The sequence below is a fragment of the Solea senegalensis genome, linkage group LG9, assembly GCF_019176455.1.
Source record: "Solea senegalensis isolate Sse05_10M linkage group LG9, IFAPA_SoseM_1, whole genome shotgun sequence".
In the NCBI taxonomy this organism is placed as follows: domain Eukaryota; kingdom Metazoa; phylum Chordata; class Actinopteri; order Pleuronectiformes; family Soleidae; genus Solea; species Solea senegalensis.
Genome location: NC_058029.1, coordinates 5,697,223 through 5,723,566, shown reverse-complemented (window position 1 = coordinate 5,723,566; position 26,344 = coordinate 5,697,223). Strand labels below are relative to the sequence as shown.

Genomic DNA, 26,344 nt, shown 5'->3' with positions numbered 1-26,344 from the left:
TATTTATGACCTCTTTTGGACCTTTTTTCTGGCATAAACCTTGACCTTGTCAGGACCAGTAGTCCACATAGAGACCAAAACCTGCTCAGAACCTAATAGTTACATTTAGGGCTAAGATTTGAGTTGTGGTTAGGTATAAACTGGTTAGGGATAAAGCTTTGTTAATGCTGTCCAAACGGGACGGAAGTCAGTGCGAGTCCTTGTGAGGAGAGATGTGTGAACCTGTGTGTGTGTGTGTGTTTGATCCCAGGTGGGCTGTTAAGGGAGGAGCAACACAACAAAAAGGGATGCAGAGCCAGAAAGAGGAGAAGGAAGACACTCTCCCTTTCATCTCTCTTTCATCCCTCCGTTTCAAGCAAAGGGAGAAAAAGAGAGCTGGCTACACTCTTCCTCTTCCTCTCTTCCTCTGATGGCTTTTGATGTCTTTCAAGTCTGCCAGCTATGCTTTCCGGCGGCAGCCTGTGCACCCTCACAGAAAAGTGTGTGTGTGAGGTTTGGCATGGCGCCTAATTACTTTTAAGTCGTAGACAGGTAGACGGAAGGTGTGTGTGGCTTTGTTTGAAAAATTAGAGCTTTGAACTGATTTTGTTCTTCCTCGGTTTTATAGCAGTGAAGCTGCCCACTTCACCCATGAGCCAACAACTCACAGGAAGAGTTCACTGTAGGTTGGTGGTAAGATGATCAGCAGGTTTTAGCTCAGCGTGTGTGTGTGTGTGTGTGTGTGTAAACATGTCAGCTGATAAGTATAATAACAAAGATAGGATAATTATAAATATATTTGGGGGATAAATGTCTGCATCAAATGACAGGAAATAAAGTTAAAAGCAAACAAAGGCTCACGCTTTGACACAAGATTTTGAAGGAAAAGGTTACGAGGTAACAATATAATCCGATCCATTTTGACTTCGACTTCTCCATCTGAAACTTGTTATCATGTTAAAACTGATTGTCATCGTGACAGAAAAAAGTGCCACTAACCCCAATAATAATGACCTACGGCAGCATATTAATGCCACAAAAATACAAATAGATCAGTATCACAATATAACTCAATCCATTTTATCATTTAATTGTATTTTTATTTAAATTGTGACATGTCATACAAAATAAAGTGAAACTGCGAGGCAGCGGCAGTGTGACGTACGGCGTGTTGCTGTGAGTGAACGACGTATTATTATGACGTCTGTGATGTAAACTCTCACTACAAGGTTTAACTGTTGTGAACAAAGCTTTTACAAGCTACTGCACATTTCTCTGAAGAAGAGGAGGAGGAGGAGGAGGAGGAGGAGGAGGAGGAATGGTGGCTACAGGACAAGTCTGGACATGAGGTCCGCCCCCCCACACATCCCCAACCCTGTCCCGTCCTTAAATCACTTCCCCTGTTCCTTCCATCCCTCCTTCCTCCTCTTGTTTTAAGTGTAAACCACAGACTCATGGTGAAGGTTTCCATGACAAACAAAACTAATTAGGGATCATTTTCCTTTTGGCTCTTTTCAGGCAAGAGTGACGTACTGTGTGTGTGTGCGTTGCGCGCGCGTGTGTGTGTGTACATTAGAGAGGTAAAGAAAGAACCTGTATGGGATTTGATGTACTTTATACAAGTTGTAAGAGATTTAGTATATATTATAATATATTAGAAAGTAATATAAAATATAATTTTTACTTAATTTATTGTATTTTGTATGACATACAATTATGTAAACATAAAAAAACAAATTGTTGAAATTACAGTGCTTATTTGACGCCTCAACCTGTACAAATAACAGAATCAGTTAGTACAGATTAATATTAAAGAAGTGTATATTCTATATATGTACACTGTATATAGTTGTACATATGGATGTTTGTGTCGCCCCCTTTGTGTCTACCACACCTCCCCTCCTTATTAGTGGCGACGCCTGAGTGGATTAACCATGTGTACACACACACACACCAACTCATTACAAAAGCAGAGCCCATCAAAGCGACTATCCACCACGGTTTAGGAAAGACAAACTCATGAAACAACGATCCGTCCTCAATGAAAACAAGAGCTCCTTTCTGGCAGGAGACTAGTGTGTGTGTGTGTGTGTGTGTGTGTGTGTGTGTGTGTGTGTGTGTCTACAGGAGCCAGGAAACAATATATGTTTGTGGAACGCGTTGGCAAATGAGAGTTTACAAAAGTGTGCTTATAAACTAATCAGGTCGGTAACTCAATTGGATAAGAGAACAAAAGCGGGCAGGAAGGAAGAAAGGAAGGAAGGAGGGAAGGCGGGAAGGAAATAATTGAGATGCCGACCTCTTTTGTTGGAGATGATTAGTAAAACAAATAAAGTCAAGAAACTTAGCTTAATCACTAAATGATGTCTGCTGAGTTGCCGGGTCCCTGTCGGACACACAGGCAGAAGGAAACGAAATCACGTCAGCCTGGTAATCTGAATGAAGCCATATTATAAGCCACCGATCACATTTGCAGCTCTTTGAAGAGTTTGTGCTGATTGCTGATCATATGGAGATTTGGAAGAGCTGGTGAAATAACGTGTGGTGAGAGCGAGGCTTCTGCAGGTCAGTGATATATAAACTGGTGTACCAGTCTGTGTGGCTGCATGTGCTGCCCTCAGGGTGACGGTGAAGGCTATACAGCAGAACATCACAGTGACATCAACAGTAAAGAATAACCGGGTGAGATATCAAAGCCCACGAGCGCCGCGTAACACGATGAACTGTCGCGCTGCATCTGCACGACCAGATTTATTGCTCGATTTCATCTCTTGGCACCGAGCAGAATCCGAACCATGCTGATTCTGCGGAGCGCGAGCCAACGGCAGTCAACAGTGGTATGTGCAAATAACAGATGAGGCCCGAGCGCAGTGCTGCTGCTGCTGCTGCTGCTGCTGCTGCTGCCGCCGGCGAGGGAAAATAGAGTCGGATTAAAACAGTGTAACAGACAGTGAGCAGATATCAGTGTCAGAGGCTGTGGTCTGGATTTACTGACGATGCTCTCATGGCGATGCTGCGGATGTTCCTGCGGATGCATTTCGATACCGGTCGCTTTTGAAATGAGGTCACTGCAGAGAAGGCCATGACAGTACAGAGGAGATGTCCTACCTTTCTTGACTTTCTTGGACGGCTGCTTCTTCTTCATGAACTTGGTGGCCTCGCGTGAAAGTTCCAGCTCCTCCCCCTCACCTGCCCCCTCTGCAATGGGCTCAACGCCTCCTGAAAGACGGACAGAGCGAATGTCTTCTGTTAACAAAAATGTTTCACATGTATAGCACTGCAGACGTCACGTGACTCAAGTTTGTTTACGCCTCCAAAAAACGTCAGTGCTAGTTTCGAGCCTTGAGAGTTCTGCAGTTCTGGTTCTAGTGTCCTGAGGAGCCCCTCGCAGTGACCCGGGTTCGAGTTCACCCTTGGTGGGTTGCCAAATGTCGTCCCCTTTGCTTGTCCCCAACATCCCCAACATTTATTCTGTTTGTCTATGGCTTTAAATACTGTGGCTTCCTGCCAAAATGGCTTTATTTTGATTCCATGTCACGCAGTAGAATGAAGGGACCGCATGACGTCAGCTACAGCAGATGCCTTGTTTTCAGTCGTCTATCTCGCATGTGTCAGACGTTTTATCAACAATACCTTAAATCCCATCAATACCGACACTTACGTTGCACCTTGAAGCAGTTAGAGGTTAACAGACGCAAAGATTAGATGAAATGCTTGTTTAAATACATTTGATTTGATTTGAAAGTTCATTTGAACATGTAAAAGAACGTTTTTTGTTTTTTTTGTGGGAAATAAAGGGATAGAATAATCAAAAAATGAGTAGGTGTCTCATCATGACTCACTCTGTATCAGGGGTGTCACGATGTCGATTGTAAAATCAGAAATACATACAGACAAGAAAACCACGCTGTGCAGCAAAGTGGTGGAAAACCCTGGATTTAAGCATTTACTGGTTATTGTTAATAAATGATTTAAATATGACATAATATACGGCCTTAATGTGCTACATTGCAAACAAATGATGGACATTATATCAGTCATGACACCACCTACACAATCAAAATGGGACATCATGACATAAAACCAATGATCTTAGTATCCACAAACGGACGATAAAAGGACAATAATTAGTCCTAACTTCAGTGTTAGTGGACGTCTGACGTCACCGAGGACAACACGTTCACAGTGAGGCTGTGAATACTGCACCTCACACTGTGTGTGTGTGTGTGTGTGTGTGTGATGAAATCCCGGCTCGAATCCCGAGGATCAGTGTGGATTTAGCGAGCTCCTGAGGCCGATGAATTGGACGCCTTGTCTCTTCTGTGTCCCACCACTCTGTCTCCTCTTCATCCCCCCCTTCCTCATTATTCTTCTCCCCTCTGTCTCCTCTTCAACCCCCTTCCTGCCCTCTCTGTCTCCTCTTCCTCTTTTACCTCTCCTCCCTGTCTGCGCCTCTTCAATCCTTATCCCTTCCCTTTTTCTTTTTTCCGTCCTTTTCTCTGTCCTCTCTTTTGATCCATCTTCCTATCATCTCATTTTCTGACATTTTCTTATGTCCATCTTTCCTTCCTTATCTCCTCCTTCCTCCACGTTTCCTTTACTCTTGTGTGCAGTTTGACGGCACTTTCACTGAGCACACACACACACACACACACACACACACGCCTCTGTACAGCACAGAGTGTGTGTGCGTCTGTCTACGTTAAGGTGTCTGAGAATGTGTATGAGTCTCCATCTCCCCCACTGCGTCTTCAGCTATGTGTGTGTGTGTGTGTGTGTGTGTGTGTGTGTGTGCGTGATTACCTTAAGTCCTCTCTAATATTTATCCTGGCCTTTTCTAAAGCCAATCTTGTTCTCTTTGGTAAGAGCACAGCCTGTGGCTTCTCTCTCTCTCTCTCGTGCACACACACACACACACACACACACACACACACACACACACACACACACACACATTTGTTTGAAATGGGATATGCCTCACACTTAATTTGGCAGGTGTTTTTCTAAGGGGAGTCGGGGTTTTTTTAACGCTGTCTTACAATTTCATGGGGAATGTGGTTGTGTGTGTGTGTGTGTGTGTGTGTGTGTGCGTGCATGTTAACCTCAGTCTTACATCAACATGAGGTGAGGAAATAGCCCACCTCTGGAGCAAGTCTGAAACAAAATCAAATTTCTCTTTCTTTCCTTCTGTCTTTCTCTCTCTCACACACACACACACACACACACACACACACACACACACACTCTGACCTCCCACATTCCTCCCTCTCATCCCTCTCTCCCTCACTCTTTAAATAGTGGGCGTGGCTCTGCCTGCTGGGAGCCGCGGCGTGTATCTGCGTTTCCTCGGTCACGTCTATATTTGCGTCGCCGGGTCGGGTTTATCAGTTTTAGAGCCTGAGATTTAGACCCGGCGCTCGACACTTCAACACCCAGGAAAAGCAGCGGGACGGCACAGATGACACCGTAATTATAGTTATTATGTTATGGAAGTTGCACAACAATAATGGCAGCAAACGGCCGTCAGTGCATGGAGATGATATATGTCTAAAAGTAGAAGTAAAAAGAGGCAGTCGCTGCAGCAGAGGGAAGTCAACTGTGCATCATCTCAAAAGGGATTCAAACGTGTTCTCTATGATTGTGACATTCTGTAGTCTGTTATATACATCATTTTGTCTGGTGAATCCGTCTAACGTCTTTTAACATACTGAGAATTAATCCTCACGATATAATCATTTGATATTCTAGAATAAAAGCATAAATTGTACACATTCTATCTCACTTCTGTAAAGATAGAAGATAATTCACTATATTGTGGGAGATTTAAAACAGAGAAAGGAACATTTATACATATGTTTTGGCACTGCAAACCGTTTTTTAGTTTCCTTCTTCACAGTATTACAGATAAAATGTATTTTTAACCTGTCTTTATTTACTCATGCGCCTTATTTTCATATAGAAAACCAAAAAAATAGAGAGAAAAAACAAGATTTTGCTCTTTTGGTAAAAATCAATCACCTCCTAACTTCAAGACATTTCTTTTTTAATCAAATTACAGAATTATATTCGCCCGAAATGTGACATTAACACTGATAATATGTTGGTTATGGGCCTTTATCACATTAATATTGAACACTTTCTTTATTATTATTGTATCTCATGTTCTTTTTTCTTTTTCGACTCGTCTGTTTCTGATTATATCACCAGATATGGACTCAAATTAGGTGACTTGCATACCATGGAATATTATATAAATAATATATAACACATTGGATTTCTGGTTAATAAGTGATATTTCCTCCGTAAAGACAAGAAGGAAAAAGGAGATTTAAAGCCACAGAGAACTGGGGCAGGAAGAAATAGGTTATGATGAACTCAGATTATAAGGATATGTTTTCTTTTACTGTTTTAACACCAGGACAAACACAGTTACTAGTGATCCGTCAGTTTAAAGATGAAGCCAAAAATAATCCCATCTCTGGCTCTGTGTGCATTCATGAGGAAGATCTTAGTGATTTCCGATGTGTTTTGAAATGCATCTCCAGTATTTCTAGCAGATTTATAAATGGCCTTATAAGAGTTTGAAATAAGTTTGCATTGGATTATAGACACATCACACACACTTTGGGCTACAGGAAGTTAGCATTCAATTCAGTTATTATGTATTTGCATTTTTTTCATAATGAAAATCTCATGCAAATTATTTTACTTAAAAAAATTATCAATACAATTGATGTTGGAGTTTTGTATGAACAATATACACCCATTTATTTCTGGTATGGAGATAAATAGATAATATAATACAACTAACTGTATATAATCAGCATATTAAAAATGTGTTTTAATCATGAATCTTGAAGCAACGCTGATCTATTTTATTTGCCAAATAGACGCCACAGTTTGTGCCAGACAAAATTAATCTTTCTTGTTAAACTACAGCGACGCCTTAGACCGTAAAATAAATGCACTCCTGTGCGTTGAACACTAGGGGGCAGAGTCCAGATATGAAAAAGAATTACGACAAAAACTGTGTACAATGAGCAGCGGCAGACTAATACGCGGCTGGAGTGGTTTTGGAACAGACTTTGTGACATATTAGAGAATTTTACTGTCACAGACGTTTCTAGCTATAATTCTACAACTCATAAGCAGCGGTTTGAAAGGTTTATTGGCGTTTATTGGCATTTATTGGCGTTTATTGGCGTTTATTGGCGCAGGTTTGATGGAGTTGAGATACAGCTGAGAGCGTGTAAATCATTCTGGACACGTGTGGGTCTGTTTGTATTGAGATGGCGATGGTTTTTGGGTCGGTCCGTGACAATTTTGAGGAGACGCTGAAGAAGCTTTGGGCCGTTTTGCGACAGCTCGGGATGGTGTGGGAGTGTTTGGGCTGGTCTGGGCCAGTTTGGGGCCAGTTTTTTGGAAACGTTTCTGGAGAGACTGGTTGAGGGGTGAAGCTGCTTCCAATAGTCCGCTCCGTGTTGGTCTGCAGTGTTGAGACACCAGCGCATTCCTGCTTATTCTGGGCTGTGGTTTCAAGATGGGGTGACAGTGCAGTGCTGTGGTTGCCAGCAATTTGGCTGCGGTCTTTACGCTATTTCAATCCCCCCTCAATTTACACATCTTCGTATGCGCACACGCACGTACGTACATGTACAGATTTTTTACAGTCGTAACCTCGAGCCATTTTTTCACTCTTAATTATATATATGTAGACGAGTGCCATCAGGGGATGAGACGATATGAGATTTAATCATCTGTTCCAGTAAGAAATACTCACAATAAGTCGATTTTGGTGAGTTTCCATTATTGGGATAATCAGGACCAGTGAAAATCTTTCCATGAGGGTAACTGGAAAATGCTGTCCAGCTGGTCAAGCACCACAAGGGATTTTTTTTCTAAATAAAATTAAATTACAAAAACATGGGTTTTTTTTGTCTTTTGGCTTCTCTCTCTGTAGGGGTCGCCACAGCAGATGAGCCACATATTTTTCACCCAACGAACCCTCCAGACGCAGAATTTCCATTTTATTCCGCTTTGGGAGCGGCACAAGGAGAACACCCCCCTGTGGCTGGGGTCAATTTAGAGTGTAAATTTAACAATAAGCAACAGGGATTGGGTACCTTGCTCAGGGGAACTCCAGTCCTTAGTTCCCTATGGTCTTGGTGCCCATTTAACCCTTTAACACAGAGCGTATCGCAGACGACACGTTTGCATCACCGTAATTACGCAACGGTTTGTGCTATCAGAGAAATTGCAACAGTTTCTGAAAGCTGAGAAGTTGCAAGTCAAATTAAACATGTGGTTATTTATGCGATCATTTCACTCGTGCTGTTGCAGGAAGTCTGCGAATCAGCATTTTTGTCACCAGAGAGGAGAGAGTTGGATAAATGTTATTCTAAATGTGTTTTATACTGTTCAGATTTCACATTTAACAAAATCTGGTGGTTTGTGGGGTTTTTCTAAATAAAACTTCATTATAAATTGTTAATACACTATTTTAACATGCAGTAAACTGTAAATATTGAAAGTTATTCTGGAAAAATGGGCAAAAGCACTGTCTCACAGGACATTTTCTGGCCCTTTTATGGTTAAAATAAAGCCCAGACAGACATTTTGAGGCTTAGGTGTTAAAGGGTGAAGAGTTTAAAGTAGAGGTGTCAAACTAATTTGGTAATATTATACTTTTCATTTCCAGATACCTGTGACTATGTTTGTGCCTTTGTAGATCCATGGTGATCTGTACGTTGTAATGCACACGTGTAAATGTTAAACTGAGGCATAATATTGTTGAAATTGCACTTATTTCAGGCTGTTCATCTTAAGTTTTGTAAAAGGATGCTTGAACTAAAACGGCTTTGACACCCCTGCTTTAAAGCTTCATTTTTAAATAGTTTTGCCATAACATTGTGTGAATTACACAATTACAGCATTTTGGTGAGGAAAATAAAACATAAATTGTTCATAATCTTCCCGTGCTCTATAGTTGCCGTTTCAGAAAGTGCCAACAATTTATTCTTCTTGTGTTGAGTTTTGTTTGCTTTTCAGTTTTACACACCAAGCATGAAAAACGGTCATTCTAGATTTATTGAACCGTGAGCTTCAGGTAATTCATTATTTCCATAATAATCATCTCGTGGTGAAGATGTATATATATATATATATATATATATATATATATATATATATATATATATATATATATATATATATATATATATATATATATATATATATATATATATATACATACATATACATACTGTATACATAAGAGAACTCTCCAATTTGCAAACACCACAGAGACGGAACAAAGACAGCTGCTCACGATTACACACAAGACTTGACCCACATTAAAACATACTACATGTATTTTCCTTACACTCTGTGTCCTCTGAACATACACACACATGCTGTATGTGCACACACACACACACACACACGCACACACACACAGACGTATATGCACTCAAACACATCCCATCTTCTCCCCTCTCTTTAAGTCTAAAATAGAAGCAGGCCCCAAACCACAGCTCGCAGTGGCACACTGAAAATAACACACACAACTGTGGACTGGAGGATGTGTAATATGTGTGTGTGTGTGTGCGTGTTCTGGCATAAACCCTTACCTTGTCAGGACCAGTAGTCCTCATTGAGACCAAAACCTGCTCCTAATGAGGCAGGACGTCATTTCTAAGGAACTGGTTACGTTTACGGGTTGTGGTTAAGTTAAGTTAAGTTAAGGTTCGGGTTAGACATTAACAGGTTATATTAAGTGGTAACATTTGGGGGAAACACTGTCCAAATGAATGGAAGTCAATGCAGAGTCCTAAGAAGAATAGCCGTCCACACCTGAGTGAGTGTGTTGTTGGGTTTTTTTTTTTTCCAAACGAACCAAAACCAGATCTTTTGACTTCATTAGAGAAAGAACATGTCAGTAAGTACAATACCAACTAATCTCTATAAATCATTCCACTTCTCTGTCCTTGGACCATCAAATTTGACAAAAAATACTTTAAAGCTATTTTTAAATCTATTTTTTGCGATTACCGATGAATAACTCAATAAAAATCTTTCGGCACAATGTGCATCTAGTGAATCTTAGCAAAAAAAAACAGGATTCAGCGTCTCAGAACATTAGTATTTTTAACATGTGGATGAAACGCAACACTATGTAGGAAATGGTCGTCTTTTTATATCATTTGTATGACGTGGTTGATTGAACGTTTTGTTTTCTGTAATCAGAAATAAGTTCTCCTTTTGTTTTGACCAGATGAGACTTAACTGTCACTGGGGGACAGAAATGAAAAATGAATGAGTTGTGCTTGAATCAGGGTTCAAATTCAAGGACTTTCCAGGACCAAATTCAAATGGACCTGGTCTATATTCATCAAGCAACGCAGGGCAAGGGAGATATTTACCTAAAAATCGGCTTAACTTATTTCTTACACACACACACACACACACACACTCACTCTTTTTATGTTAAAGGACAAAGAAAGTGAAAATTGAACAGTGAGAGTGATAATGTCACTCTGTGTTTAGAAGTTTGTGTGTGTGTGTGTGTGTGTGTGTTTCCAGGAAACTCTCACATAAACACATTTACACGGAGATGTACACACACAACCAATGAAGTGGGGCTTGTTGTGTGGTATCCCAGTGTGTGTGTGTGTGTGTGTGTGTGTGTCTGTGGTCTTGAAGGGGAAACTGTTGCCGCCGGTGTTGTTGGAAACGTAAACAAATGTGTATGTTTACGGGCGAGTGAAAAAGCAACATCTGAGACGGCTAACAAACGACTGTTTACTGAAGAGCAATGTGTTTTTGGTGTGTGTCTGTGTGTGTGTGTGAGTTTGTGTGCATGTATAAATGCTGGCAGCGCACCAAAAGAGAGGGGAGAGACTGTATGAGAAGAAAACACAAACACACACACACACATTAACCTAAACCTAACCTTTACCTTGAAACACGTCTTCACCTTAATCTTTTTAATCTTTTCCGTGCTGTGTGTGTGTGTGTGCGTGTGTGCGTTTTGTTTTTTTGTCCCCGTGAGGACGAGGAGTCCCCGAGTAAACAAACGCAGGTCCTCACAACGTGAGCAAAACCTGAAGTGCACAATTAATAGACTCTTGAGTTGACTTCCACTGAACCTTGTGTTGAATTACTGTAATCATTCTAATGACTTTTTAAACAAGCCTTTAAACTTTTATGGACCATTCTCACTCTCTCTCACACACACACACACACACACACACACACATAGAGAAAGAGTGTGTGTGATGTGTGTTTATCATTAAACTGTGTGGAGTTTTTGAATACGTCCAGGGTTTCCAGGGCACGTGCTACATTTAAGGTGATTTTTTATTCCCTCCACACAGTTTGACTCTCTCATTATATATCTAAGAATATTAAAGCCAGAGTCATTTGTATAAATGATGGCGCTTCACTGACGTTGTGCGTTATTGGCCGTACGTCCTTGTTTTTGGTGCCATCGTTTTCCTTCTTTCTTTTTTTTTTCACAGCTTTGTCACAAATTAAATCTGCGGGTTAACGGGGTAACAAATAAGTGGAGCTACAGCAGCCCGACTGTGCGGCGATACAAGAGCGGTTTTGTTTGCACAAGTACGAGATGAGTTGGAGATTTATTTTTTTATTTTGTGTGTGGGGAATTGTGAGAGAAGGCGAAATAAGGAGGAGGAGGAGGAGGAATAAATGAAATAAAGAGGGAGGAGAGAAAACAGAGTGTAATTGATGATCTTGTCAGAAACACCGCTATAAACCTAAGCCAGGGCTAAATGATCCGTACACTCTGTGTGTGTGTGTGTGTATGAATTTATGAGTGTGTCAACTTTGCAAATGTGACACTACATGTGCCAAAGTAGGTGTGTGTGTATCCATGTTTTTGTGTGTCATGGGTGTGTACCTGTAGTTGTGCGTGTGTGTCTGTGTGTACAGATGCATTTAAATACGAGTGTGTGTTGGCCTGTAAAGTGGAGCATGAATAGTCTTCATGTTTTTGCTTGCTGACGCCTAAAATCTTCAACAGGGGACCATCTTATATGAGGCACACGCGCGCACACACACACACACACACACACACACGCACACACGCACACACAGCTGAACAAAACTCAAGATGGACACAGTTCAAAGTTGACTTTTAGTTTAAACCTGAACCGCGACTGACCGTTCTTTAGAAGTTTGATTTCAGATCTCACGATGATCACATTTTATTATTAATGACAGCACCGTTGACCTACGGCTTGGCCCCGCCCCCTTTAATTCACGCAGGAGTTATTACATAAGCTGGAAATAGAAGAGTTGTGCATAAAATACAGAAGGCAGGACGCATTTCACTCGTCCACTGAGTCTTCTTACAGGGGCTCACATTGACATTATCTGTTATCTAGTCAGATTTACACTCGAAATGCCCAAAACCTCACAGAAACGTACCTTTCTATGGAGGTCTCAGCTCAGAATGATACACGGCCTGTCTGTGTTTAAGAGCAGGGCTTATGGTGCGTAACGTTTACATCGGAAGTCGGAACTGGAAGTGTATCTTGGGCTTTACTGTGTAAAGACACTGCTGCACAGACACTGACTCACCAGGAGCAGCCAGGTTCTGGACCTGGGCGGGGACCTGGACGTTGGCCTCGGACGCCAGGGTGAGGCGGCCTCCCTTGCCGATGCGATCGCACAGCAGTGTGATGTGCTTCTTCAGGCGAGTGGTGTCACGGGGGAGGCCCAGCACCGGGCCGCCCGCCTGAGCCAGAGATGTGGCCTGATCCTTGGGACTCCTGGACAAACAGCTCCGCAGGAGGTGAGAGACGGCCGCGTCGCAGCTCTCCTCCCAGCCCTGAGGAGACAGGAGGACGGAGGAACTTTTAGAGTTGGGAAAGAACGGTCGAGTAAACTGCAAACTGATATGTTTCTCATGTATTTTGAGGTGGATGGGTGGGATATGGCCGAGGCATCCTGAGATTGAGATGTTTATTTAGACCATAGACTAACATATGCCCAAACCTGACCACAGATTACTCACTGTGCCTAAACCTGACCACATTCATAACCGGGATATTGTTATCATCATCCTCACTGATGCCAAATGCACCACGAGTGGTTCAAACAGCAGCATGTTGGCAATCACATCTGTAGATATGTAAATGAGCAAAGTAACGTTAGTTGGGAAATGTGAGCTTCCACAAAAAAAAACGTAAAAAGACAACAACATGTGACCGTGGAGACTGGGTTGGAAGAGAAGATGGAGGAAGTGGAAGGAAATTTAAATACAGGCACTCTCTCCCCATCTTTTGTCTGCAGTCAGGGTATCTTGTCTGGGCATCTCTGATTTCTCCTTCTCCCTCTCTTTCCCTCTCTTTCCCTCACACACTCAGCCACGGACACTTATCTCATCCTAAAAACCCCTGAATCTATATGTAACCGTCTCAGCGCTTGACACTGGACGGGTGTGTTGACAGGTATCCTCCCACCATCCCCTTTTTCTCCACAACACTCCCCCCTCCTCCCCCCTCCCGCCTTCTGCCGCCATGCTGATAGGCCCCTAATGAGCCATAATGACAGGTAATCAACCCTGTAATGATGATGACGGAGAGACAGGGAAGACAGAGAGAGAGAGAGAGAGAGAGAGAGAGAGAGAGAGAAGGTCAAGGAGATGAGATGATGACAGAGGCGAAGGCAGATATTACAGACAGAGAAAGAGACGAGCGGAGGGACGATTGGCGAGTGGAGATAAGAACGGAGGAAAGAAGCGCAGACAGAGGAGGAGGTGGAGGGCCTGAAGGGGTGAAAATAAGAGGGGAGGAGCATTGGGGGGAGCAAAGGAGGAGGAGGAGAGATGGGAGGTGGGTGACCTATTCTTACCACAATACCTCACCAGGTTATCAAATACTTGGAACGACATAACTGCAGGTTTCTGTGGAAACTTGGCGAGCTCGCACACACACGTTCCACATGCTGCGGAGGAAAATGAAACGTCTTTAAACCTTAAACTGCACACATTCATCCTCCTCAACACGAAGAAAGGGAGCAAGGAAAAGGTGGAGCGGAGCAGGTTTGGACCGAGGCCACGGCAATAAATTAAGACAAAGTTCCCGCTAATGCAGAGATCGGGCAGACGTTTCCTGTTCCATGCAGCAAGAAACAAGGGAGGGTTTGTGTTCTTCTATTTTCATTCAGTTTGTGACTGTGAAGCCTGTAGGCAACACAATGTCGTTGTTATTTATCAATAATCCCTTTACAACTTTTCAGTAGTCTCTATCCCACAACGTTAACCATCTTGTCTAAACAATCACTTCCTGACTCCAACAGCATCCTTTTCATTGTTTTACTTGTTTATTCACGTTTCCCTCCAATGTCACAATAGAAATATTGTCTTTTTTACATAATTCAGAAGTTTTGTCTGCAATTGAGCCAACGCAGCAGCTTCACTGAGGACAAATCTACTGCAGAGGACTTTTCAGTTTTGTCTACCGGCTGCATCAAGAATATTGGATTCGACGAGGGGTAAATCCCAGGTGTGATTACAGCCTTACTGGACGGCCATGGAGAAAACATCCCCGGACCTAGCACGCAACCTTGGAGGACTCCCAAAGAGACAAGGAAAGGTTCAGGCAGCGATCTCTCTCTGTCCTGACATTCCCATCATAACTGGGAAAGTCATTTGAGAAGCCGGAGTTACGGCTCTGTGAGAACAGCTCTGTCATACACTCAGTCTCCGGGGGGTGAGACCAAATCAGTGAGTTGCTTTTTTCTAATGAAATATCTGAATGTAGCTGTCACAACGTTAACCCTCTGGGTTTAATCAGTTTCAAATATGACTAGATAACAACATCCTTTTGAGGCACAATTCATCACACTGCGTGACCTGGCCTTCTCCTCTGGTCTTGTCGTAACTACTATGGCCACTAGAGGTCGTTTAACAATAAAACATAATTGTCAAATATAATAATAAACCACCAGCAATGCAATAAAGCATTTTTGTGGGATAACCTTTTGTTTTCTCCATTTCTTATGGTCAGGATTTTACGGTTATGGAATATTAACACAGCATCAGCGTTGGTAACTTGTAACAAAATAACACAACGGGGATGTTTACATGCATGATCACATTATTGGCAGTGTGGTCCAAATAAGTATCAATCCTTGGTTGCAGTTTGTCCAGCATTATCTTGTTGTTGTTTATTTAAACTAGTAGAGGCCATGTATGGAAGAGTATTAGGGCAAAACTCAAATTTATTCTCAGAATTATGATTTTTCTTCTCAGAATTATGATTTTTTTCTCAGAATTATGACTTTTATCTGAGAATTATGACTTTCTTATCTCAGAATACATAATTATGACTTTAATCTGAGAATTATGACTTTTTTTCTCAGAATACATAATTATGACTTTGATCTGAGAATTATGACTTTTTTTTCTCAGAATACATAATTATGACTTTAATCTGAGAATTCTGACTTTTTTTTCTCAGAATACATAATTAGGACTTTGATCTGAGAATTATGACTTTTTCAGAATACATAATTATGACTTTAATCTGAGAATTATGACTTTTCTCAGAATACATAATTATGACTTTAATCTGAGAATTATGACTTTTTCTCAGAATACATAATTATGACTTTAATCTGAGAATTATGACTTTTTTTCTCAGAATACATAATTATGACTTTAATCTGAGAATTATGACTTTTTTCTCAGAATACATAATTATGACTTTAATCTGAGAATTATGACTTTTTTCCTCAGAATACATATAATTATGACTTTAATCTGAGAATTCTGACTTTTTTTTCTCAGAATACATAATTATGACTTTAATCTGAGAATTCTGACTTTTTTTTCTCAGAATACATAATTATGACTTTAATCTGAGAATTATGACTTTTAAGATGTGGCCCTAACACTCTTCCATATGGATGGAAGAATCAGAATCAGAATCTGTATTTATTGCCGAGTACATTTACACATACAAGGCATTTGACGTTGGGGCATTCAAATAGAATAAAATTAGAAAATACATGAAACTAGTGATTGAGAGGCCATGAACTCTTCAGGAAAATGTTTACAATTCAAGAGAATACACTCGGTGAATACATTAATATTAAAATACAGTCTATATGAGCCTACATAAAAGGGCCATGGATGCTGAATTGTCCAAGAATTTTTGTTTGAGATTTCTTCAATGTTTCAGTGACTTATCAGTTTCACTCACTCATGACTTTGCTAAGCTCTTAATAAACCTTAGAGAAACCACTCAACTCAGTGCTGCAAAGAACTTTTAAATAAAAAAAAAGGTGAAGACACATTTGCAGGTACGATGCTTCAAAGTTCTGGTGAAGAACTTAGAAAGCCCGAATGAGGCGATGCTTTCTGCCCTGTGATGGATTCTGGTAAAGTAAACAGCGGGCAGGAGAACTGGGTGGTCACGCAGGAATAGCAGACACACAGACAGCGTCAGCAACTCTGTTCAAGAGCTAAGTGACAGATGGGAAAAAGAGACCAACGACAAAGAAGAGGAGGAAGGAGGGTGGGTTCAGAAGGAGGGGAAGATCGATCGGGGGGAAGAGAAAGAAAGTGGAGACAAAAATGAAATTTAAGGGTGAGGAATCAGGAGAGAGAAGGGGAAGTGAGGAAGAGAAAAGCTCGGGGAAAGTGAAAACCTATACAGTAGCAAGAGAATGAGAGATGTATAAATAGTTTGCAATGGTGGGAGAAGATGGAGATACAGAGACTGAGATTAAGAAACGTGATACAAGAAATGGGGCGAAAGGAAGAAGACGTGGTGCAAGAATTGGAGTGAGGAGGTGAAGAAATGATGGCAACCACGTGAAATGAAAACCAGTGAGAGATGAGGATGCAAAAGAGTGAAAGCGGAAGTGGGGTAGGAGGAGGATGAAGACGAAAGGAGAACCAGGAGGAATGCAAAAGTGGAGGAGGAGGCGGCAGAGTTCTGCTCGGCTGCAGCTAAATGAGACGTTTCGTTAGATACCACACAGACACATTTCCTCTCCTCCTCCTCCTCCTCTTCCTGCTCACCTCTTTTCCTGCAGACAGAAGGGCCTCTCCTCTCCCCTCCTCACTCCTCCTCCTTCTCTCATTCGAAATATTCTGTCTATTTTCTTTCAGATAAATGTTCCGAGTGTGGACATCTGCCGTTCAGAAGAATCCTTCCCGTCTCCAGGCGTCAGCAGCACATTTCTGACATTTGTAGAGTTCTTTGCACTTTGTAGCTCAGCTGGATCATCACATAATCTATACACTAATGTTACAGGTGACATTTGGTCGCCTGGTAGACGTTTCAGTTTTTCTGACCGTTACGGAGCTTTGTGAGGACGCTTTGACCTTGACATTTTGGCTGGTCCTCACAACTATGAAGGCTTTTCTGAGGGTTAAGATGGATACTTGAAAGCAGAGAAATAGACTTCTGCGGAACGACCGTCCGTTTGTGACGTCAGCTTCTCAGTACAGTAATTCCTAAAACGTTGAATAACTGCCAGATTTGGAAAGAGAAGAAATCACTCATTGAACATTTATAAAATCAATATAAGAGGGTTGATATAACCTTTTAATTTTCTTATTAGCTGCTACACTGTAAGTCATCGTTCTGGGATGGAGTGTGTGTGTGTGTGTGTGTTGTCCTCTGAAAATAGCTCACCAGTTCCATCCACCTGTTTGTCTTCATGTCATGGACATGACCCTGATTACGGGTAATTCATTTAATGCCATTAATCCCATTTAAAATACCATGTGTACACACACACACACACATAGACAAACACAGACACAAAGAAACAGCCCCTTGAGGCTCATCAAATGAACCTTTCAACCTATTTCTGTCCACTCTGTGTGTGTGTGTGTGTGTGTGTGTGTCCTGTTGCAGATATTTTATGTGCTGCTGCTGTTGATGAAGACACAGATGTTTATGTGTGTTATGTGTGTGTAATGTGAGGCTGTCAGAAGAGAGGCTGGAAATAGTCTCGGTGGTAATGAGAGGTTCAGGGGATTGATCAGAGCTGTGGAAAAATGACACACACGCACAGGTACTCGGCTTGACGGGTCTCCACGGGGCGGCAAATCTTTCGTGATTACAGCAAATGGAAGAACGCAACGTCAACGCCGCCGTTTGGTAACATGCGCGCGATAAACACGTACAAATATACACACACGCACGCACGCACAGTGGACAAAAATACACACAAAGACAGACAAAGCATCAGTCTGATTATAGACCAGTGTCGTCCATTCGCTGTCCTCGTGACCTTGACCTAGTGTGTATTTGTGCATCTACACCCGCACACATTCATCATAAAGTTGTACCCCAGAGTGTTGAGTGTCAGAAAGTGAGTGTGTGTATGTATATATGTATATACATATATATATATTTATATATGTATATATACATATTTATATATATATAAATTTATATAGATATACACATATATACACATGTATGTATATATGTATATATATATACATATACACATACATATACATGTATTTGTCACAACCTTGTGCGGTATAAATTAGGGCTGCAATGATTATTTGATTAATCTGTGTTTTTGCTCAAAAAATAAAACAAGTTTTCTGATTTTTCAGCTTCTTAAATGTGAATATTTTGTTTCTTTGCTCCACATGATAAAGAAATCATAAAAACTGATTCATTTGGACAAACAAAGACATTCAAGAACGTCATTGTTTCCAGGTTTTAAAAAAAAAAAAAACCTGATCAATGTTTTCTTACACTATGAATCAATCAAGTACTCGATTCATCGAGAAAAATAATCCAAAGATTACACGATTATGAAAGACAATTGTCAGGACCAATAATCCTCATGGTGTGTGTGTCTGTGTGTGTCTGCGTGTGTCTGTGTGTGTTCCTAAGGGGGCCGGAAAGACTTAATTTATTTAAAACATGTTCAGTGTGTGTTTAAGCTGAGGCTGTGTTTATTGAGTGAACTACAGATTGTTGAACAGAAACTGACATTTAATGGCCCTGTGTGTGTGTGTGTGTGTGTGTGTACCAGCTGTGGCGTGTCCTGCAGCAGTGGCAGCAGCGTGGCCTCCAGGATGGCGGTCTGGTCTGGGGTCAGGCCCTGCCACAGCGACAGTAGCAGCACCAGCAGGTGTGTGGCGCTCCGCAGGCGGGCGAACGCCTCCTCCAGCAGAGCTCGGTTCTCCTCTGCAGCCTCTGCCAGCGTTATCACCTGCAGGAGGGAGGAGTCGGTCAATATTGCAATGCAATTTATTCATTTTTCATTTCTTGGCTCACGTTTTGTAATAATGGTTTGCACTTCCAGGCCACCGTACTGTATTGAATTAATCAAAGGAAACAAACTGTGATGAATAAAGCTAAATTGCCTTTGTTTACACTCCAAAATGATCCCATGTCGTGTTGTTTTCCACCCAAACATTCTCATACATGTACAACACAATGAACACATGTAACTCTGGGTATTCAAATGAAACACAGGCAGACCAGCTATAAAATCAGACACAGGAGTGTGATGTCATTTAGGGCCTTTGATATTCGATTTATCGGTTTTAGTGTTGTTTTTTTCAATAAATAAAACAATTTTTTTGTTTTTTTTCAGCTTCTTATATGTGATTATTCTCTGGTTTCCTTGCTCCATATCACACATAAATCATTAAAACTGAATAATTTAGTTTGTGGACAAAACAAGACATTTGAGAACGTCCTCATTTCCAGGTTCGGGAAACACTTTGGACATTTTCGGACATTTTACAGAACAAGCAAGACGATTAATCGATGATGAAAATAATCACCTCCCTCAGTGAACGTTGGAACCTTTAAGCTCCACATAAGCATTGTTTAAGTGTCTGAACCGTGCAGAAACATGCAGGACAGGTTCATGAAAACTCTTGAGCGGAGGCCAACAGACTGTAAGGATAAGTCATCAGACTTTCAGCGCACGCGGAGCGGTCCGTTTGAACTCGGCTGTGTTTTGTCCTTTTATTGCCGTTTATTTTTCCAGTTGAAAAAGAGGCAAAGCTGTAAAGATCCCAAATGGCCCGAAAATGGGATTTCCAGAGCTCTAACAAGAGGAACAGTGGTGCGGTTTGTTCAGAGTGAGAGTTTAATTTCAACAGACTTCAGGAAACAACCCTAAAATATAATAGATTGTGGGAACAAGGACACAAATCCACTTCCTCCTCTTTGGAAACCTAAAATGAAATATCACCAAGTCGGGACAGATGCTTGTTTTCTGATGTTCGTACATCAATCAAAAGGGAATGGTCCCCCTAAAAACATTTGAAAATGTGAAAAAAGCATGTGCAGGGATACTTTAGAGGTCCGATATGCAACATATAGCCTTCTACTGTACAATGTCATGAAACATGGGTGGGGATGGTGCAGCTCCTTTTCTGTGTGTTGCCAGTGCATTTTTTTATGAAACAAGCTCACTTTATGAACATTCCCATATCACATTTATGTTTAGCTCTTCTCAGAATTTCCTGTACGTCACTTCTACATCATAATTACAAGTTACACACGAGAGACAGCGACTAACAAGCTGAAATGTACTGAGTGACCGTCAGTGGCAGTTGCTGGTCTTTGAAAAAGGGGACGCTCGTTTCAAGACCAGGTACTTAATAACATAAAGTCTGCCTTTCATTCCTCACTCACTCACTCACTCACTCACTCACTCACTCATCTTCTACTGCTTTATACTCCACATGAGGGTCAAGGTGACAAAGGGCGAGACAAACAACATCCACTCTCACGCCTACAGTCAGTTTAGAGTGCCCACTTTGCCTGTTTTTGGACTGTGGGACAAAACCGGCGAACCAGGAGAAAACACACGCACGCACGCACGCACGCACGCAACAAAAAACATTGATAAAAATGAATGAATGAACGAACTAGAACAAGGAAACCTAATAGGAAATATTCTGCACCCGCCCACTGCTCCATCGACTCCCGCAGATGCTGAGCTTCCCTGAAAGTGAGAATTTTGCCATTTGACATTTAGGCAATCAGTGTCTCACACACCACAGTGAAGAAAAGAACTATTCTGTGCCTTCTCACAAAGATCAACAGAAGCTGGTTCTAATGCATTCCCGCGCAGCTGCGAGAACGTATGAGAATAAGTGATAAGCGGCTGATTATGAGCTAATGAGTCACATGGTTGCTCGCTTTCTAATGTAAATACAACTGTACATATTTGACCATTTATTTTATGACATTTTAGAGGAAGCAGAAATACTGTTCTACTGTGTATACCAGGGTATGTGATCTGGATCTCCACGGTATTTTAAAGTTGGTGATAATGGTGTTACTTTCTCAGGTGTTACTTGGTATGAAAAGTGTGAGAACCTCTGTTCTAGAGGAAGCTGAGCTTCCCTTGCTCTCTTAGAACCATCACCTCGGGTGATTGTGTCAGTACCTCAACACCACCAAACCATCTCTTTAAGCTCATCTAGGCTCTACTTAAGTACACAGCTCAGCTGTGTTTAAAAGTCGTGAATGCATGAAACAAGGTGTGGCGGTAGTGGGACCAGGTGAACTCTGACCTCCGCCCAGAGGTCAATCTCTCCATCCCTCCATCACTGCAACAACAGAGGAATAGAGATGAGAGGAGCGGCGTGAACGAGTGATGACAGGGCAAGACGGATGGTGACGAGGACAACAAGAGAGGACAAGCCGGACAAAGGGAAGGAGGGAAACGGGAGACGAGGGAGGAGAGAGGGAGAGATGAGCAGATGGAGAGCGAAAAGGACGAGGTGAAAGCAGATCTGGTACTAATGGACGAGTGTGTGTTCAGATAAATGAGTGATCTGCAGGCCTGAGCGCCAACACACGCCAGCGGTTTGTTTGACAAATGGATTCAGTGCTCGGCATTTGATACTGCGAAAACAGAGATGGAAGAGTGTGTGTGCGAGTGTCAGGGTTAAGCAGCACTTGCCAGAATAAGCCGTTTTGAATTGTGAAATACAAAACTTCTGACATATCGGTATGTGCATACCTTCTTTATGATGTAAACACTGTGAGGTAAAAACCTTACTTCACCTCCTCGCGCCTGTGCGCTGACCTTATATCTGCTTGGCTCTCTCTCTCTCTCTCCCTCATGGCCGGGGTCACATGTGGACTCAGTGTCACTCACTTTCATCCACACATTATTATATTAACCTCACACATTTACTTCATCAATAAACTCCACATGGTAAATGGTCTGTGTTTGTATCGCGACAGACACAGAAAACTATTAATCCCCGAAGGGAAATTAAGTTACTCCAGTCCACAGACCACATGTACACACTCATACAAGACCAGTCTTGATTATCACAGAAAACAGTGTGGTGTGTGTGAATCTACTGCGCACACACAGGGAAGTCAGAGCAGGGAGCAGGAATAAAAATCTATTAAATAATCATGACTAAAAACTAGAAAACAAATAAAAAACATAAATAATAAACAATAAATACGGAATAAATACAAGAATAAGTGAAGCAAATGTGCATTTGCAGGACATTTGCAATGTTACATTACGAAGCAACGTTTCAGTCGAGGTCATACTCATAATCTGACATCATGTGTGCAGCGATTCCTCAATAAAATGTTTTCTGATGTAATAATAAGTACATCAGCACCCCCTATAGGCTATTCAGTATATTCTCATTTCCTGGTTGGCTTCAGGAGGAAACTGAAAGACAGTGTCCATTATTTTTTTCACATAGTATGTGCCCTTGTTGACCTAAAAGGAATTTAATGTTCAAGAGGCCATGTTTTTATGAGGCCACTCACTCTGACCTTTGACCTCTGACCACTCACATCTAAACATTTAATCTCCGGGTCCAGTCGAAAAACCTTTATGTCAACATGTTGCTGAGATGTTGCAAGATCAGCCACATTTTGGAAGGTCACCATGACCTTTGGCCTACAAGCGCTGAAAAAAAAAAGTAACAAAAATATGAAACAAACCGTTATCCAAAGATATAAAAAGTACATATTTCGGCTTATAAACTTCTATAACTCCTGGTGAATGAATTCCTGATATTGTCCTGCACCCTTTCTATTATGCAATACCACACACACACACACACACACACACGACCCCAAAACCCTCCCTTTGGGGTCTCTGAATGTGTGTGTGTGTGTGTGTGTATTGATAAAAGGCTCCGGGTCCAGTGAAGGGCTTCATTGTTGGCAGCAGCTCGGCTCCACACACACACTCTGATTGATGCCAGCTGAGAGAACACAAAGACACATTTAGGTAGGACACACACACACACGCACACACAGACAGACACACGCACAAACATGCACACATGTGAAGCCTGGATCATGTGAACACGAGATAAACCTAGACATTATTTCACATACGTTCGTAGTGAGGATCCTCATAGACATAATGCATTCCCTAGCCCCTTACCTTAACCTTAACCATCACAACTAAATGCCTTACCGTAACCCTTAACCTCACCCTAACCTACACCCATTTCTAACCCTAACCCTAAAACCAGGTCTTATAGTCCTCCCAAAAAGCCCTTTAAAGTTGCAAGGACCAGCTGAAATGTCCTCACTTGTAGGATTTTTGGTCCTCACAAAGATACACACACACACACACACACAGTGTGTTTGCTGTGTGTCAGCAGCTGAACTGCTCCTGACCTTAAACAACCTGCAGTGGAAGCTGCTGAGCTTCTGATCTCCTGTCTGGACTGCGTTCAACACACATAAAGGGACATTCTGCTCTATCTCACACACTTAGACCTGCTTTACATCTCAGATGATGGAACTTAAACACTGATTTCTTTTCTTTCCCCTTTTTAAGGTTAATAAGGTTCTTTCATAAAACGACAAAAAAAAATCAGTTCATAAAAGTTGCAAATTGTGTGGGAAACATCAATGTAGGCTTTGCTTCTATCCATCCGTGTTTTATTTCATCCTAAACAAAGAGAGCAACAGTGTTTAGGCTCCTCACAACGGCCAACATTTGAGGTAAAAATCACACACACACACACACAGACACAAACACAAACAGTCATGTTTGTATATTCACGCACAAATGCACTGAAATGCACTCACACACATGTACCAAAGCCACAAGAAATGTACGGAACAACATAAACACAGAATTCATACGTATACTTATCTGTGGAAATGCATCACTGACACCCCACACACACACACACACACACTGTATACACAATCTATGTGGCCTGTGGTTTTAATGAAGTATTTCTAGCTGATGGAGTGCATGAGGTTTGGTCGCTACATCTGCGAGAACCAATCAGAAAGCGGAGAAACATAAACAAATGTAGTGGGGGGGGAGTGAAAAACCACCAAAAAACCAAACACATGAAGTGATGCAAAAATAAAATAAAAAAAAGCCTGAGGGAGGAGTTTGTTGCCGTGCGTTCACACAGCGATGCTTTTTACCGTAAATGACGATGTTGTGGTCACGCTGCAAAAAATTGCTAACGAGGCTAACGAGAGTTTGATGTGCCGATGTTTGACGCTCAGCATCCTGCCGCAGTGTTCGCTCCACTTATCAGACTGAAATGATTTATCAACGCTGAGTCAGTGTTTTTTGAAGATCTCATCGACCTTGTTTATAAATATTTTGCAAAAAAATAAGAAATGTCTGCAGAAAAAGTTGACGCTCCGACAAACTTTTAAGTTACTTACAGATTATGTGGGAAAAATCCTGATTTGTGGTTTATGAAAATGTGTTTCAGAGTTATTCTGATGCTGGATTATAACAGGGACTCATTTTAATGGACTGTTTTCAGTGAATCTAAGAACAAAAATATGAGATGTATTTGATTATTGATTATTCTTCTAATTATCGAGTACTTGTTTGGTCCATAAAATATCAGAAAATGTTGATCAGTGTTTCTCAAACCTGGAAATGATGATGTTCTTGAACGTCTTGTTTTGTCCATAAACCAAAATGATTCAGTTTTTAATTGTTTATTTGTTATATGGAGCAACAACACCAGAAAATATTCACATTTAAGAAGCTGGAAAATCAGATCAGAGAGCTTCTGAAAAAACCCTCAATTAATTGTCAACAATTAATAGTAATTGATGAATAATTTAATCACTGGGGAAAGATTGATGCTTATTATTTGGCATTTACCATCAATAACCAGACAAAGTTACAGTAGATTTTAAACCCTTTGGCAGAAACCATGTCCTGAATCTGGATATAGTTCCTGTATGGTCACACAAATGGTTCCACGTTATGACTTTTCTTTATTTTAACTGAAGAATTATAGAATAACACATGTTCAAAATGTAGAAAAGTTGTGATAAATGTACTGTATCTCTTTGGACCGGCTGTTTAAAATGTGATACTTAAAATAATATTTGATGTTACAGAAACGACAGTGTTTGCTCTCGTCGTGATTTATGTTGTCGTTTCAAATCGGTCCGTTCTCCGTGAGAATATCATTCCCGTGCATGTGCACTGATGAAAAACAGAACCAGTAGCGTTGCATCTTTACACTACCATCAACTTGCCAAGTATAATCCACTGTGAGTGTAATAAACAATCATCCTCTGTGTAAGTAGATCAGATATCAGCAGAGAATCACACACGCACACACAAATGAGTTCCTGTCAAACGTGAGTGAATGTTTGTGAAAACAAACATGGCTGCAAGTGAATGAACCTAAATGATTTCTCTTCACTGTAGATTAGATGTGAGGAACAAAGGTCAGCGTGTGTGTGTGTGTGTGTGTGTGTGTGTGTGTTTGAATCTCTGTGAGGTCCAAAAAACTTAAGAAATAATCTTTATGGCTGGCCCTCACAACTTTAAAGACCTGGTTTTAGGGTTAGAATCTGGGTTAGGTTTAGGTCACTTAATTGTGATGGTTAAGGTAAGGGGCTATGGAATACATAATGTCTATGATGTGTCCTTTAGGACCTGTTCTAGCATGACCTTGTCAGGACCAGTAGTCCTCATGGAGACCAAAGCCTGGTCCCAATAAGGCAGAACCTCATTTCTTGGGCCAAGATTTGAGTTGTGGTTATGGTTAAGGTTAGGGATAAGACTTTGTTTAATAAACTGTCCAAATAAATGGAAGTCATTTAGTGTCGCTGCACAAACCTGCATGTGTTTGTTTGTTTGTTTGTTTGTTTGTTTTACAGAGCTGGTATTTTTCCTGCTCATGTAGCCACAGCAAGCAGCGTGGATGAACTGCAATGTACACACTCACACGCACACACACAGAAATATGGATGAAAAATCACACACAATATTTGGAGAAACAGATTTAAGTCGGTGTGATGGACGGTGGGTCTTTAATACATAAAGCCACGTGGCAGCATCAAACCGCCTGAGCAACAGAGGAGAGAGACTTGGGAAGACAAAACAG

At 41.3% G+C, this 26,344-nt stretch overlaps 1 protein-coding gene across 2 annotated transcripts in view; it reads right to left on the bottom strand.

Moving 5' to 3' along the window:
- bbs9 (Bardet-Biedl syndrome 9) overlaps window positions 1-26,344 on the bottom strand; it is a 181,114-nt gene that overhangs the window by 52,593 nt on the left and 102,177 nt on the right. For both annotated transcript variants that reach the window (XM_044034472.1, XM_044034473.1), the window contains 3 exons: window positions 19,021-19,203; window positions 12,583-12,832; window positions 3,088-3,198 (listed from right to left, as the gene is read on the bottom strand). In XM_044034472.1, coding sequence (XP_043890407.1) covers window positions 3,088-3,198; window positions 12,583-12,832; window positions 19,021-19,203 — 544 coding nt within the window. The remainder of the gene's footprint in view (window positions 1-3,087; window positions 3,199-12,582; window positions 12,833-19,020; window positions 19,204-26,344) is intronic.